The sequence below is a fragment of the Canis lupus genome, chromosome 3 (assembly GCF_048164855.1).
Source record: "Canis lupus baileyi chromosome 3, mCanLup2.hap1, whole genome shotgun sequence".
In the NCBI taxonomy this organism is placed as follows: domain Eukaryota; kingdom Metazoa; phylum Chordata; class Mammalia; order Carnivora; family Canidae; genus Canis; species Canis lupus.
The window spans coordinates 64,677,202-64,693,481 of record NC_132840.1 but is presented as its reverse complement, the minus strand read 5'-3'; the positions used below and the strand labels follow the sequence as shown (position 1 = coordinate 64,693,481).

Genomic DNA, 16,280 nt, shown 5'->3' with positions numbered 1-16,280 from the left:
AGGTTAAGTTGCAGAAATACTGCGCTTTGGAATGCTTCATATACATGTTTGTATAAACACATAATAAGTGCAAAAAGCAGCAAATGAAAACCTATTGGATACTGGACCTTAAAAAAAACATAAATCCATCTGACAGATGTTCCATTTAAGTGATGGCAACATTATATATATATATATATATATATCCATCCATATCCATATATATTATCATTCCAAGTAACTGTGTCAGATACAGAAAACATATTAATGACAACAGCACCAGCATCAATGATAACAATAACAGATATGTAACATTCACAGCATACTTAGCACTGCTCTGAGTACTTTTCACACACAACTTTAATCCTCAAAACCGATATATAGGTACTGTTATCTCCCTTTTTAGAAATGAGAATCTGGGGCATTGAAAGGAAAGCTAACTTTCCCACACTTATCCAGCTCATAAATGGTAGCACCAGGATGTGAATCCAACAGGTATGTTTCCAGAATCTATGCTCTTAATCATTAAGTGATGCTGATTCCTATAATCAGTAGGGAATGGTATAAATTAAAATAATAACAAAAACAAGAGAGGTCAAGATTATGGGACTGCAAATTTAAAAAGTATATAGAAGTAGTTTTTCTTTTTTGGAGAGAGGAATATAGTTTCTCACACTGCAGTTATTTCTACCACTGGAATCTAAATTCACAGCATCCCTATCCACATCAGCACAAAGATTACAAGGGGCAGGAACCCCTATGGCACTATTTGAACGGCTGACTTTATTCTATAGCCATCATAGCAAGTAACAAGTTGTTTAAAGCCCAAGAAGCACTTTTCACTTTTTTACTTTTCAAATCAATGATTCCATTTGATTCTCAAAAGCAAGAATACATATGAGAAATGACAGAGTTTAGGTCATTACTGATTGAAGAGTTGAAAAGAAAACCTGAGATTCTACTTTCAGAGCTGAGTTCTTTCCATTAAATCACGAAGGGTTACTGGACACAGAGCTTTTAACTAGAAACTATGCAAAAAATATGAAAATAAACACAGTACACAGTGAGTTTATGATAACCAGAATCAAGTAAAAAGATCATGAAAGTAACAACAATTTAGCCACAATTAAATACAAAGATATATATAAGATGGTAACCTAATGAGAGATTTTTGAAAGAAGAAAGAAGCAATTCATAGGAAGATAAAAGTACAAAGGAAGAGAAGTAAATAGAATACTGAAGATAAAACTAGGAAAAGGACAAAACAAGGTGCTAACACCTGAGGACATGGATCCACAACTTAACACCACAGGACATAATGAAAGGAAGTGCAGCTCAATACTGATGGAAGAAAGTTAGTAGAATTCAGTAAAACCCACCAAGAATCGAAAAGGAATTTATACATCAAGTAGAAGAACCCACTTAAAGTCTGATTTACTTTCGAAAGTTGTAGAATCACCCTCTTTCTAAAGTATATTAAGGAGGAACAATGTAAAAGTTAACTTACTTTTCGAACAATGCTGTCTTCCACAGTTGATTTTTTATTGCTGCCCTGTTTACCCATTAAAGTAATCTCCAATTGACAAAATGGCTTCGGTAAAATATCACACTGTGTAAAGAATTTTCGCCATTCAACAATGTATGCTTTTAGCAAAGCTGTATCATCTTGATGGCTCAGTACTCGCTGAAAAAAAAAAAAAGAATCATATGAATTTAAAATAAACACAGGTATTCTTATTGAAAGAATAATAGAACATATTCATGCTATAAAAGCAATGTCCACAATAGCCGAACTGTGGAAGGAGCCTCGGTGTCCATCGAAAGATGAATGGATAAAGAAGATGTGGTTTATGTATACAATAGAATATTACTCAGCCATTAGAAACGACAAATACCCACCATTTGCTTCGATGTGGATGGAACTGGAGGGTATTATGCTGAGTGAAATAAGTCAATCGGGGAAGGACAAACTTTATATGGTCTCATTCATTCGGGGAATATAAAAAAATAGTGAAAGGGAATAAAGGGGAAAGGAGAAAAATGAGTGGGAAATATCAGGGAGGGAGACAGAACATGAGAGACTCCTAACTCTGGGAAACGAACTAGGGGTGGTGGAAGGGGAGGTGGGCGGGGGGTGGGGGTGATTGCGTGTCAGGCACTGAGGTGGGCACTTGACGGGATGAGCGCTCGGTGTTATTCTGTATGTTGGCAAACTGAACACCAATAAAAAATAAATTTATGAAAAAAAATATTCATGCTATAAATATGAAATATTTTATTGTATAAACTATATTATATCGAAGAGAAATTAAAACATATATATCCAAGAAAAATAAAAACATGTTCATTAAGATTTACCATGGAAATCATTTTGCAAACACACATAAAATCATAATGTACATATGAAACTAATAAAATGGTTTATATCTATATCTTAATTAAAAAAACCCTAAAACCCTAAATCCTTAAGCTATCATCTCTTTATCCTCCCCTAAATACCATTCCCATTCATCCCTTCTCTGGCCCTAAGCAATCACTAATTTACTTTCACTATTTGCTTGTTCCAGACTTTTATATGAATGGAAACATGTAATATGTAGTCACTTATTTTATTTTTTTTTTAAAGATTTCACTCATCGATTTATTTTTCAAAGAGAAAGAGGGGGAAGGGAGCATACGTGCATGAGCAAGGGGAGGGGCAGAGGGAGAGAGAGAATATATATCAAGCGACTATATGCTTAGCACAGAGCCCCATCCAGGGTTTGATCCACACCCCAAGATCACAACCCTAGCTGAAATCAAGAGTTGGAAACCCAATTGACTGAGCCACCCAGTGCCCCCAACATAAGGCCTGAATTCATGACTTGAATTGAGATCAAGAGTTGGAAGCTTAACCAAACGAGCCACCCAAGCGCCCCTCAGATGCAGACATTGACTTCATTCAACAGTTTCAAGGGTCCGCCAAATCCTAGGATGTATCAATACTTTATTCCCTTTATAGCAGAATACTGTAACATTTTATAGATACACTACATTTTGTTTATCTATTTTCTCCATTGATGGACATCTGGGTTGTTTCCACCTATTGGCTATCATGAAAAATGCTGCTATAAATATCTATATCCTAAAAATCTTCATAAAAAACCTGTGCACAGGCACCAAAAAAAAAAAAAAAAAGAAAGCACTCAAACAGTTTCAGAAATGAAATAGGAGATATTACAACTGATAACACAGAAATACAAAGGGCTAGGGCAGTTAGTAGAGCTTGCAACACTTGAACTCAGGGCTCTGAGTTCAAGCCCCACTTTGAGTGAGGAGACTAATTAAAAAAGAAAAAGACCCACAAGAGATACCTATCAACAATTATATGTCAAAATATTGACAACATAGAAGAAATAGATAAATTCCACGAAACATACTGTCTACTAAGAGTAATTTATGAAGAAACAGAAAATAAGAAAAACCAATTACTACCAAGGGGATTAAATCAGTAATGAGAAACCTCTCAACAAACTAGTCTAGGACCAAAAGGCAATAATGGTGAATTCTATCCAACATTTGAAGAGAAGTAATACCAATCCTTTTCAAACTCTTCAAAAACATAGAAGAGGAGTGAACAAGTCCAAATGCATTTAATGAAGCCGGTAATATCCTGGTATCAAAACCTGACAAAGATAGCACAAAAGAAGAAAATTATAGGCCAACATCCCTAAAAAACATAGATGCAAAACTACTCCACAAAATATTAGAAAACTGAATTCAACAATACATTAAAAGATCATATACCATGATCAAGTGGGATTTATTACAGGAACACAAGGTTGGTTGTTTCAACATTCAAAAGTGAATCTATGTGAAATACCACATTAACAAATGGAGTATAGGGGCAGCCCCGGTGGCTCAGCGGTTTAGCGCCGCCTGCAGCCCAGGGTGTGATCCTGGAGACCCTAGATAGAGTCCCATGTCGGGCTCCCAGAATGGAGCCTGCTTCTCCCTCTGCCTGTGTCTCTGCCTCTCTCTCTCTCTCGCTCTCCTCTCTGTGTATTCTCATGAATAGATAAATAAAATCTTTAAAAAAAAAAAAGAAAAACAAAAACAAATGGAGTATAAAAATCATATGATCATCTCAAATAGTGCAGAAAAAGTATTTGACAAAGTATATATTTATGCTAAAAACTCTTAAAAAGTGGGTATAAAGGGAATGTACCTCAACATAATAAAGGCAATATATGACAAACACACAACTAAAATCATACTCAATGGTGAAAAGCTAAAAGCTTTTCATAGAAAACCAGAAACAGGACAAAATGCTAATTCTCACCACTTGGTCACTATTTGCAGATAACATAACGTAGAGAAATCCATAAAGACTCCACCAAAACACTGTTAGAACAAACGAATTTAGTAAAGATGAATGATACAAAAATCACTATACAAAAATCTGTTGCATTTCTATACACTTAAATTGTCAGAAAGAGAAATTTAAAAAACCAATCCCATTTAAAATTGCATCAAAAAGATTAAATAGAGGCATCTGGGTGGCTCAAATATTGCCCTCGGCTTCAGTCATGATCTTGGTGTCCTGGGATCAAGCCCCATGTCGGGCTCCCTGCTCAGTGTGGAGTCTGCTTCTCCCTCTCTCTCCTTCTCCCTCTCTGCCCCACTCATGTTTGCTCACTCGCTCGCTCCCTCAAAAAAAAAAAAAAAAAAAAAAAAAAGCCTAGGAATAAATTTAACCAAGGAGGTGAAAGAACTGTATACTGAAAACCCTAACACACGGATGAAACAAACAGAACACACGAATAAACAGAAAGATGTCCGCTGGTCATGGAACAGAAGGGTAATAGCATTAAAATGTCCATACTAACAAAAACATACACACTCAATGCAATCTCCATCAAAAGTCCAATGGCATTTTCCACAGATAAAGAACAAACAATCCCACAACGTGTAGAGGACCACAAAAGACCCAGCAACAGTCAGAGCAACCCTAAGCAAGAAGAACAAAGCTGGAGGCATCACCTTCCTGATTTCAAACTGTATCACAAAGCTCTAGTGTAATCAAAACAGTGTGGTAACTGGCACAAAAGCCGACACAGAGATCAACAGAGCAGAACAGAGAACCCAGAAATAAAACCACACATATATGATCAATCAATTAGTTCAGAACAAAGGAGCCAAGAATACACAATGGGGGAGGACAGTCTCTTCAATAAACAGCGCTGGGGAGCAGTCCAGGTGGCTCAGCGGTTTAGCGCCCCTTCGGCTGAGGGCGTGATCCTGGAGACCCGGGATGGAGTCCCATGTCGGGCTCCCTGCAGGGAGCCTGCTTCTCCCTCTACCTGTGTCTCTGCCTCTCTCTCTCTCTCTCTCTCTCTGTGTCTCATGAATAAATAAAATCTTTAAAAAATTAAAATTAAAAAAATAGACGGCACTGGGAAAACTGAACAGCCACATGCAAAAGAATGAAACCGCACCACTACCCAGCACGATACTCAAAAATTAACTCAAAATGGGGTAAAGACTTGAACATAACACCTGAAACCACAAAACTCCCAGAAGAAAACACGGGCTTAGGTAAGCTCCTTAACATAGGTCTTAGCGAGGATTCTTTTGAATATGATACCAAAAGCAAAAATAAACAAGTAGACTACATCAAACCAAAGAACTGCGGCCCAGCAAAGGAAACCACAAACACGATGAAGAGACAACCTAGTAACGGGAGAAAAAGCACTGCACATCATGTATCTATGAGGAGCTAATACCCAAAATAAACAAAGAACTCCTACAACTCAACAGCAAAAAATAAACAATCCAAGTGAAAACTAGGCAGAAGATCTGCGCAGATGGTTTTCCAAAGAAGACACACAGATGGCCAACAGACATGGGAAAAGATGCTCAACATCACTCATCATCAGGGAAATGCAAACCAAAGCCACCTGAGCTATCATCTCCCACCTGTCAGAATGGCTAGGACCAAGAAGGCCAGAAATAACAAGTCTTGGCCAAGATATTGTGGAAAGGGAAGCCCTGTGCACTGCTGGTAGGAAGCAAAATGGTGCAGTTGCTGTGGAAAACAGTGCGGAGGTTCCTGGAAAAATTAAAAATAGAACTACCATATGATCCAGCAATTCCATACCCAGGTATTTATCCAAAGAAAATGAAACAGTAACTCCAAAAGATATATGCAGTCCCACGTAAACTGCAGCATTATTTACAATAGCCAAGACAGGAAACAACCTAAGTGTCCACTGATAGGTGAGTAAGATAAAGAAAATGTGGTTATATATACACAATGAACTATTACTTAGCCATTAGAAAAAAAATAAAGTCCTGCCATTTGCAGTAACATAGGTAGACCTTGAGGACATTATGCTAAGGGAAATAATACAGCAAAAGACAAGTATGAGGGACGCCTGGGTGGCTCAGCGATTGAGTGTGTGCCTTCAGCTCAGGATGTGATCCCAGAGTTCCAGGATTGAGTCCCACATCAGGCTCCTGCATGGAGCCTGCTTCTCTTCCCTCTGCTTATGTCTCTGCCTCTCTCTGTGTCTCTCATGAATAAATAAATAAAATCTTAAAAAAGAAAAAAAGAAAGACAAGTATAATTTCAGTTACATATGGAATTAAAAAAAAACAAACATAAGCTCACTGATACAGAGAACAGACTGGCAGTTATAAGAGGCAGGGAATAACATGTGGGACACAAATGGGTGAAAGAGCTATAGGTACATGTTTCCCGTTACAAAATAAGGCTAAGGAAGTAATACTGCATATGGGAACAACAGTTAACAATACTGTACTCAGTATTAGAAAGTTGATATGAGACCTTATAAGTTCTCATCACAAGAAAAAATTCCATAGCTATATGTAGTGATGGATGTTAACTAGACTTACTGTTAACAGTAAGTGATCATTTGACAATACATACATTGTGATCATGTATTGATCACATGATCATACATCAAATGATCTATTGTGATCATTTCACAATATATACAAACATCAAATCATTATGATGTTCACCTAAAACTAATATTATATGCCAATGATACTTCAATTAAAAAAAAAACCTACTTACAAATGTTTATAGCAGCATTATTCAAAACAGAGTAGTAACAACCCAAACATCTACCAATGATGAACAGATTAAAAGAAGAATGTTGTATAGCCATATAATAGAATATTATTCAGCCATAAAGAGAAATGTAATATGGATAAACACTACAGTGTAGCTGAGCCTTGAAAACATTATCATAAATGAAAGAAGCCAGTCATAAAAGGCCACATACTGCATGATTCCATTTATAGGAAATGCACACAACAAACCAATGCATGGAAACAAAGACGATTGGTGGTTGCCAAGGTTTGTGGGGAGTGGGTAATGGGGGATTAACTGCTAATGGGTACAGTTTCTTTTTAGGGCGATGAAAATGTTACAGAATTAGTGGATGAAGGTTGCACAACTTCATGAATATACTAAACTCCACTGAAGTGTATACTTTAAGAGGGTGAATTTTCTGGTATGTAAATTATATCTCCATTTCTTTTTTTAAAAAAGATTTATTTATTTATTTTTATTTATGATAGACAGAGAGAGAGAGAGAGAGAGAGAGAGGCAGAGACACAGGAGGAAGAGAAGCAGGCTCCATGCCGGGAGCCCAACATGGGACTCGATCCCGGGACTCCAGGATCGCGCCCTGGGCCAAAGGCAGGCACCAAACCGCTGAGCCACCCAGGGATCCCCTATATCTCCATTTCTTAAAGGATGGCAGGGTCTATTTCTCCACCACTTGTTTGATGTGATTCTGTGACTTGTCTTGACCAAAAGAATGCAGATATGACACCCTGAGACTTCCGAACCAAGACCTGAGGAGGTCCTGAGGATTCCACTATCACCTCAAAGGTTGGTTTCCACTAGAATGGGAAACTACCTAAGGGAGAAAGGCCAGGGTGGAAGCCAGCACCAAATACCAAGTATGTGAGAAAATTTCTGTTGGATCATCCAGTCCCTGCAAAGCCACAAGCTACCTGCTAACACATTAATAAACTTAGGAGAAATCAGGTGGGCCTAGCTCAAATTGCTATACAGAATTATGAGCAAAAAGAATTAAACAATTAATTAAATCAATAAAAACACACACACACACACAAATTAAATACCCTAATAACCTGTCAAACATTGTACATTTATTTTTTTACTTTCCATTCTGTCATGTTAAATAATGCTATGAACATTTTAATGTAGATGGAAACCATCTCTCCTGTTTAAGAGATTTGGTCCTCCCTAACAAAATAAGCTCAATTAATCTAATAACTGACTAGTAAAATAACTCACAAAGCTAAATTTTCTTAAATGTTTAGAAATCAGGTGCCCCTGGGTGGCTCAGCAAGTTAAGTGTCTGCCTTCACCTTGTGTCATGATCCCAGGATCCTGGGATCAAGACCCAAGTTGGGCTCCCTGCTTAGCTAGTAGTTTGCTTCTCCCTCTGCCTCTGCCTGCCACTCCTCCACCTGTGTACTCTCTGTCTCTCTCTCAAATAAATAAAATCTTAAAAAAAAGAAAAGTTTAGAAATCAAATAACCATGTTTGGCATTACTATCCCTACAATTTAATTTTTTAAGATTATATTTATTGGGGAGGAGAGGGACAAAAGTAAGGAGAGGGAGAAGCAGACTCCCCACTGAGCAGGGAGGGAGCCCAACACAGGCTCAATTACAGGAACCCAGGATCATGACCTGAGTTGAAGGTAGATGCTCAACGGACTGAGCCACCCAGGTGCCCCCTTTCTCTACAATTTACAAGCTCTGAATTAGTGACATTGAACCTGACCCTCAGAGTCTTTTTTTTTTTTTTTTAAGATTTTATTTATTTATTCATGAGAGACACAGAGAGAGGCAGAGACACAGGCAGAGAGAGAAGCAGGCTCCATGCAGGGAGCCCGATGTGGGACTCAATCCCTGGTCTCCAGGATCACACCCCGGGCCGCAGGCAGCGCCAAACCACTGCGCCACCAGGGCTGCCCTGACCCTCAGAGTCTTGCGAAGGTTTACATACCAGACTTCACTGGGTCACATTACAGTGAAACACATAGTTTTGTGAAGTGTATTTTTTAACATTTGTTAACAGTATCTAAGACGATTCTTTAGGAGCTCATTTCCAGAAACTAAAGAATAAAGCTCTATTCATTTGAAAGAAACATAATGGTATTATCACCATAAATCATAAACAAGCTAATATGCTTTCCAATATAATATTTCTAAGTGAGTTCTAGAAACGTATACTTTTGATTAAATTGTGATACTGAGAGCACCGGGGTAGCTCAGTGGTTAAGCATCTACCTTTGGCTCAGGTTGTGATTGTGGGATCAAGTCCTACTTCAGACTCCCTGCGGGGAGTCTGCTTCCCCCTCTGCCTATATCTCTACCTCTTTCTCTGTCTCAAGAATAAATAAATAAAAATTTTTTTAAAAAATTGTGATACTGGGATCCCTGGGTGGCGCAGCGGTTTAGCGCCTGCCTTTGGCTCAGGGCGCGATCCTGGAGACCCGGGATCGAATCCCACGTCGGGTTCCCGGTGCATGGAGCCTGCTTCTCCCTCTGCCTGTGTCTCTGCCTCTCTCTCTCTCTGTGACTATCATAAATAAATTATAAATAAATAAATAAATAAATAAATAAATAAATAAATAAAGATACTGAAATATTTATTTTTCTAAGCAAAGCCTGAAAATATCATTTATATTCATTTAAAGATAATTTCCTATAATACTATATTTGGATTTTTTTTTTTTTTAGATTTTATTTATTTATTCATGAGAGGGGGAGAGAGAGAGAGAGACACAGAGAGAGAGAGAGGAGAGAGAGGCAGAAACACAGGCAGAGGGAGAAGCAGGCTCCATGCTGGGAACCCGACATGGGACTCAATCCCGGGTCTCCAGGATCACACCCTGGGCTGAAGTTGGCGTTAAACTGCTGAGCCACCAGGCTACTCTAGATTTTTTTTTTTAATTCTTTTATTTATTTGAGAGATCGAGCAACTGTGCACAAGAGAGAGTATGAGAGGGGGAAGGGCAGAGGGAAAAGCAGACACCCTGCTGAGCACGGAGCCCAATGTGGGGGGGGGGGGTTTGACCCCAGTACCTTTAGATCGTGACCTCAGCCGTAGGCAGATGCTTACCTGATTGAGTCACTCAGGTGCCCCAAAACTATACTTTTTACAAAATCATTTATCAGGGGCACCTGGGTGGCTTGATTCAACACCTGACTCAGTTTCGGCTCATATCATGATCTCAGGGTCTCAAGACCGAGCCCCGTGTTGGGCTGCACTCAGTGCAAAGTCTGCTTGAGATTCTCTCATTCTCTATCTCCCACTGTCCCTCCTTTCTCCCTCCCTTCCTCGCTAATAAATAAATTTTAAAAAAATCATTTATCAAGATGACAGAATTAATGGTGGTATCAAAGCATTTCTTTTTGTAAGTAATACGCCATGTGACATGATTCTTTTAACATCGTGGCAGTGGCTATTAGAGTTAAATATATAATAATCATATACTTTATTCAGTACCTTCTTTTAAGTCATATGTAGAAAAAGACCATTTTTAATTTCCACTGTTAATCTGCTATTAGTATTTAACAAAATTTCTAACAGGCAACTTTGGCTAATGTTGTTTGAGACACTGACATAAAAATTCACCTAAAGAATAAAAAATTCTCTCTTGTTTTCAAACTTCATTTTATAGAAAGGAAAATAATTTCACGTCCTTAGGCCTATCTTCAAAGTGTTAAGAGTTGATTCAATAGAATATTTTACTTCTACATTAATTTTCCCCAGAAAACAAAGGTGTTAATAAAGACAAACAAAATTAGCTCTTGACCTAATGCCTAAATGAGCTCTGTCTTCATTTCAATGATATTAAAAACTTATACATATTATCAATCCAAGAGTGAATTTCAGCTCAACAGCAGCAATGTAAAGGGCAGTGCAAGGATTATATAGCTGAAGTAGTACTGGGATTGAAGAAAATTACTCTTAGCTTGAGAAGAATTAGTTATGAGAAAAAAAAAAACCAATTCATGTGTACTGACATGCAGCAAAAAACCAAACCAAACCAAACCAAAAAAACAGTGGTGGGACTTCTAAAGAATCTATAAAAAACTGAATTCTTGACAGAATCTTTTAATTTCAGATGATGATATACTACCTTGATAGAAACATCACTGAGGAGGAAAAAACAACCAATAACAATCACCTTATTAAAAAATGTAGTCAACATGGGGCACCTGGCTAGTAGAGCATGCTAGTAGAGCATGCAGCTCTTGATCTTGGGTTTGTGAGCTAGAGCCCCATGTTGGGTGGAAAGATTACCTAAATAAATAAAAAAATCTAATCAACAAATGTCAAAAGTCAATGTGATATTTTAAAATTATCCTTGGAAGTCCTACATTCAAAATCAGAAAATAGGATATTCTCTAAGTCTTAAACTTAATATAAAGATACAGAACTTACTGCCTGTGCTTGCTTGATAAACTCAAGAATATCTTCTTTTAAAGCCTGATGAATTTTTGCTGGACCTTTATCATCCCAGAGACAGACTGCATGCACATCCCTGTGAAGGTAAAGCAGGGAAACAAACATGAACACCAGTACAAGGACAAAGACAGAACTCACATCACGTTCTGTATGAATACAGTTCCCACAGACCATGCCGCACACAGCCCAGGGTAGATGAATCCATTCTAAGAACCACAGAATTCTAAGTTACCTAACACACACATTTTTTCTGATTTTTATTTTACTTTGTTATTGTTTTCCTCCTTAAATCTCTGCTACTAACTGTATTATCTTTAATTATAAAAGCATGCTCCCATCTTTAAATCTCATACCCCAAGTTGACTATCACCAATTTTTTATGTTAAATATAAATTATTTTAATTCTTTATCACAATATATGTAAATTATTCTCTTAAAAAATTAGTCATTTAAATATAGCAAATCTCTTAGCTTCCCCTATATATTTACTTACACACAAATTACCACTTTATCTCCTTTATTTAAAAAGAAAACAAAAACAAAAGCTCTCCTAAACTGGTATACAAAAACTCTGAATTTATAAAGCTGACATTATAGAAATATATTTAATAGTAATATAACATGTTCAAAAAGTTAATTTCTTAATTACCACATTACAGAGTAGGTGAACTTATAATAAAAGGATAGAGTTTTATTATCGAGGATTCTTTTATTCAAAAAATGTTCCCCAGTGACTCATTTAGTATCTAATGGAGCCACTGCTATAAAAAATGTCAAAGAAATCAAAATAAGAGGTCTCCAGAATTGTAACATTCTAGCAATGGCCAAACAGCTTGTTCTATATCCAGATTCTCAAGGACATCATTATAACTCAAAGTTCTATCTGCATATTATTAATTTGAACTTGCTTTTGTCACCTGTTAAATTTAGCTTTCAGCTTAAGAGTGGTATCTAGAGCTCACTGCCTAGCATGCGGCAAACACACAAGTATTTGCTAAATAACAATATAATAAGGACCATCTGATTGCTTACTATGTGCTACTTACTATTCTAAGCTGTTTTAATTCATTTAACCATCACAGCAACTCTGAAGGCAGTACTATTTTTATCACCATTTTACAGATGGGGAGACTAAGGCAAATAAAGGTTAAAGAATGTTCCCAAGATTATACTTCTAGTGTACTAGCAGCATACGGTGAACCCATGAATAGATTATGGTAATACCCTACATTAATAAGTTAATAAATACCCTATGGTAAAACCTCTATGTTCTTCTCCCTAATCCTACTCTCTTCCACTCTTCCCAGAAGTAACCAAGACCAAATTTAGTATTATTTTTCGTTTTACAACAGACTATGAACTTCATATAAATTGTAGCAAACAAGCAGGGATGCCTGGGTGGCTTAGTTAGTAAGCCTCTGACTCTTGAGCTGGGGCTGGAGCCTGCTTAAGATTCTCTCCCAGGGCACCTGGGTGGTTCAGTCAGTGAAGTGTCTGCCTTCAGCTCAGGTCATGATCCTGGAGTTCTGGGATTGAACCCCTTCCTCCCCATTCATGCTCTGTCACTATCTCTGTCTCTTTCTCTCAAATAAATAAATAGAATCTTAAAAAAAAAAAAAGATTCTCCCTCTCCCTCTCTCCCTTTCTCCGGCTCTTAAAAATAAAGGGGGTGGGGGGGAGAAATTGTATCAAACAACTGTTTTTTCGAATGAGTTTTCCCTCAACATTGCTCCTGGTATTTACCCACAATAGATGCATGTAGTCCTAGTTCATGCACTTTATCTGTTATATCAAATAGTATTTGAATATAAAGGGAAGGAGTAATATACGAAATTAAATCTGGATGGTTAAGAATACATTCTCTTGGAATATATAACCAAAGTGCTTTTTTCTTTCTTTTCTTTTTTCAAAGTGCTTTTTAAAAAGGACATGTAAGTGAAATTGTTTTTAACTACTTAACTGTATTAGAAAAATCAGGCAGGAAGTGGGAGAGGGATAAAGTAAAGGTTTTTCAAAGGTTTCAAGGCGACAGAGAGAAGTGGTGGGAGAAGGAGCAAGAAAGGGCAGCCTGGGTGGCTCAGTGGTTTGGCGTCTGCCTTCGGCCCAGGGCGTGATCCCGGAGACACAGGATCAAGTCCCGTGTCGGGCCCCCTGCATGGAGCCTGCTTCTCCCTCTGCCTGTGTCTCTGCCTCTCTCTCTCTCTCTCTCTCTGTTTCTCACGAATAAATAAATAATCTTAAAAAAAAAAAGAACGAGCAAGAAGTAAAAAGCATTCCAAAGGTTTCAACTTCCTTGGGTACAAAGAAGATAAAATGGAAAGTGTGACTCTAGTATAGAAAACAACTATTTTACTTTTGACTAATAGTAACATTCTATGCCTCTGATGGAGAGTAAGAAACAGGAATGTAGCTGCCGCCATGGCGCCCGTGAAAAAGCTTGTGGCGAAGGGGGGTAAAAAAAAAGAAGCAAGTTCTGAAGTTTACCCTTGATTGCACCCACCCGGTAGAAGATGGAATCATGGATGCTGCCAATTTTGAGCAGTTTCTTCAAGAGAGAATCAAAGTGAATGGAAAAGCTGGGAATCTCGGTGGAGGGGTTGTAACCATCGAAAGAAGCAAGAGCAAAATTACTGTAACTTCTGAGGTGCCTTTTTCCAAAAGGTATTTGAAATATCTCACCAAAAAATATCTGAAGAAGAATAACCTCCGTGACTGGTTGTGCATAGTTGCTAACAGCAAAGAGAGTTACGAGTTGCGTTACTTCTAGATTAACCAGGACGAGGAAGAGGAGGAAGATGAGGATTAAAACTCATTTATCTCAAATATTTTGTATGAGTTCTTGAATAAAACTTGGAAACCCCCCCCCCAAAAAAAGAAAAAAAAAAACAGGAATGTAACCATTAATGGAAGTGAACTTCCAGATTAAGAAAAATAAGGAAAACAAAAAAATGAACAAGAATATGTACTAAGTGATAAAGTTAGAGAAGCAATAAAACAAGAATATCAGTAGTAATACTAAACATGAATGTAATAAATTACCCCATTAGAAGACAGTATGCCTTTGAAAAGGACCACAGTGGATTATTGCACTTACATAAGGAACCTAGAACAGGAAAATCCATGGAGACCAACAACTCAGAGCTTCTGTGTAAGATGATGAAGATGTTCTAAAAAATGGATCATATTCATGTTTGCACAACACTGTGAATGTACCCAGTGCCAATGAAATGTAAAATAATGAACTGCTTAATGTGGTATATTTTATATAATGTACAATTTACCAAAAAAAATTTTTTTAAGAAAAAAAAATAAAACCATGTCATAAGAGATAACAGGCAAACACAAACTAAAAAAAACCAGGGTGGCAATATTAGTATGATCTAAAGAGGAATTTAAGGTTGAAAGAACTAGAGAAAAGAAATATTATGTAATGATAAAAAGCATTATTTAGCATTACATTATACAAAATAATCAGGAATATAAGAACTTGATACAAATACAATAGAATACTTAAAACATCCTTACTTGCCTTAGTGAGGATGCACTTAGCTAAATATTAAATTTGATTAACAGTGTGGCTCAGATTATTATGTTACTTTTCTTAAATAACTTGGAGTCTAGGGTTAGGCAGCTGCTGGTGCCCGTGCAGAGACTAAGAGGATCTTTCTCTTTCCACTTGGCTGTGTTAGCACATTAGACTCTTATCCCTGTGAGGATTAAAGGTGGAAAAGGAGGACTGAGCCAGGCACATTAGTTTAATTGATCTGAAAAGCAAAACCTTTCTCAGAAGGCCTCCTGTAAACCTATTTGCTGGAATTTTATCACATGGTGACCCAGACAGCAAGGGAAGCTGAAGAAGTGAGTATTAGAATACGCAGCCACGTGGAAAGTACACAAGGAACATAAAACCAGGAATGGGGTGTGGCTTGGCTAGTCAGAAGTGTCTATCACAAGATCTCTTAACATTTGAAAATCTAGAAAAAAATTAAGGACAAAGAAAAATTTTTTAAATACAATCAATAAATATTATTAGAGATTCTTATTTACAACTATCAAAAAGATTTTTTCGGGGCTCTTGGTTGGCTCAGTTGGTGAAACATTTGACTCTTAATCTCAGGGTCATGAGTTCAAGTGCCCCACATAGGGTACAGAGTTAACTTAAAAATGAAATCTTGGGATCCCTGGGTGGCACAGCGGTTTGGCGCCTGCCTTTGGCCCAGGGCGCGATCCTGGAGACCCGGGATTGAATCCCACGTCAGGCTCCCGGTGCATGGAGCCTGCTTCTCCCTCTGCCTGTGTCTCTGCCTCTCTCTCTCTCTCTCTCTGTGACTATCATAAATAAAATAAAATAAAATAAAAATGAAATCTTAAAAAAAAAATAATAATTTTTACCTAAGAGCATATGTACCCATATAAAAATTTTTTTAAGATTTTATTTATTTGTTCCTGAGAGAGAGAGAGAGAGAGAGGCAGAGATACAGGCAGAGGGAGAAGCAGGCTCCAAGCAGGGAACCCAATATGAGACTCGATCCCTGGACGAAGGGATCACCCCCTGGGCCTAGGCAGGCGCTAAACCACTGAGCCACCCAGGCGTCCCATAAAATTTTTTAAAGGTATTTTTATGGGCTATTTCTCTGATCATAATCTATAAACAAGAAGTGACCAAAAAAGACATCATTGTTAGAAATTAAGTTGCGGGCAGCCCGGTGGCTCAGCATTTTGGCGCCACCTTCAGCCCGGGGCGTGATCCTGGAGACCCGGGATCGAGTCC

The 16,280-nt window shown here is 37.7% G+C and overlaps 1 protein-coding gene and 1 pseudogene across 1 annotated transcript in view; one reads left to right on the top strand and one right to left on the bottom strand.

Annotated features, from left to right (window-relative positions):
• CUL5 (cullin 5) overlaps positions 1-16,280 on the bottom strand; it is a 95,601-nt gene that overhangs the window by 46,160 nt on the left and 33,161 nt on the right. Inside the window, 2 exon segments of the mRNA XM_072821830.1 lie at positions 1,487-1,663; positions 11,486-11,585. Coding sequence (XP_072677931.1) covers positions 1,487-1,663; positions 11,486-11,585 — 277 coding nt within the window.
• On the top strand, positions 13,928-14,332 carry LOC140630896 (large ribosomal subunit protein eL22 pseudogene; annotated as a pseudogene).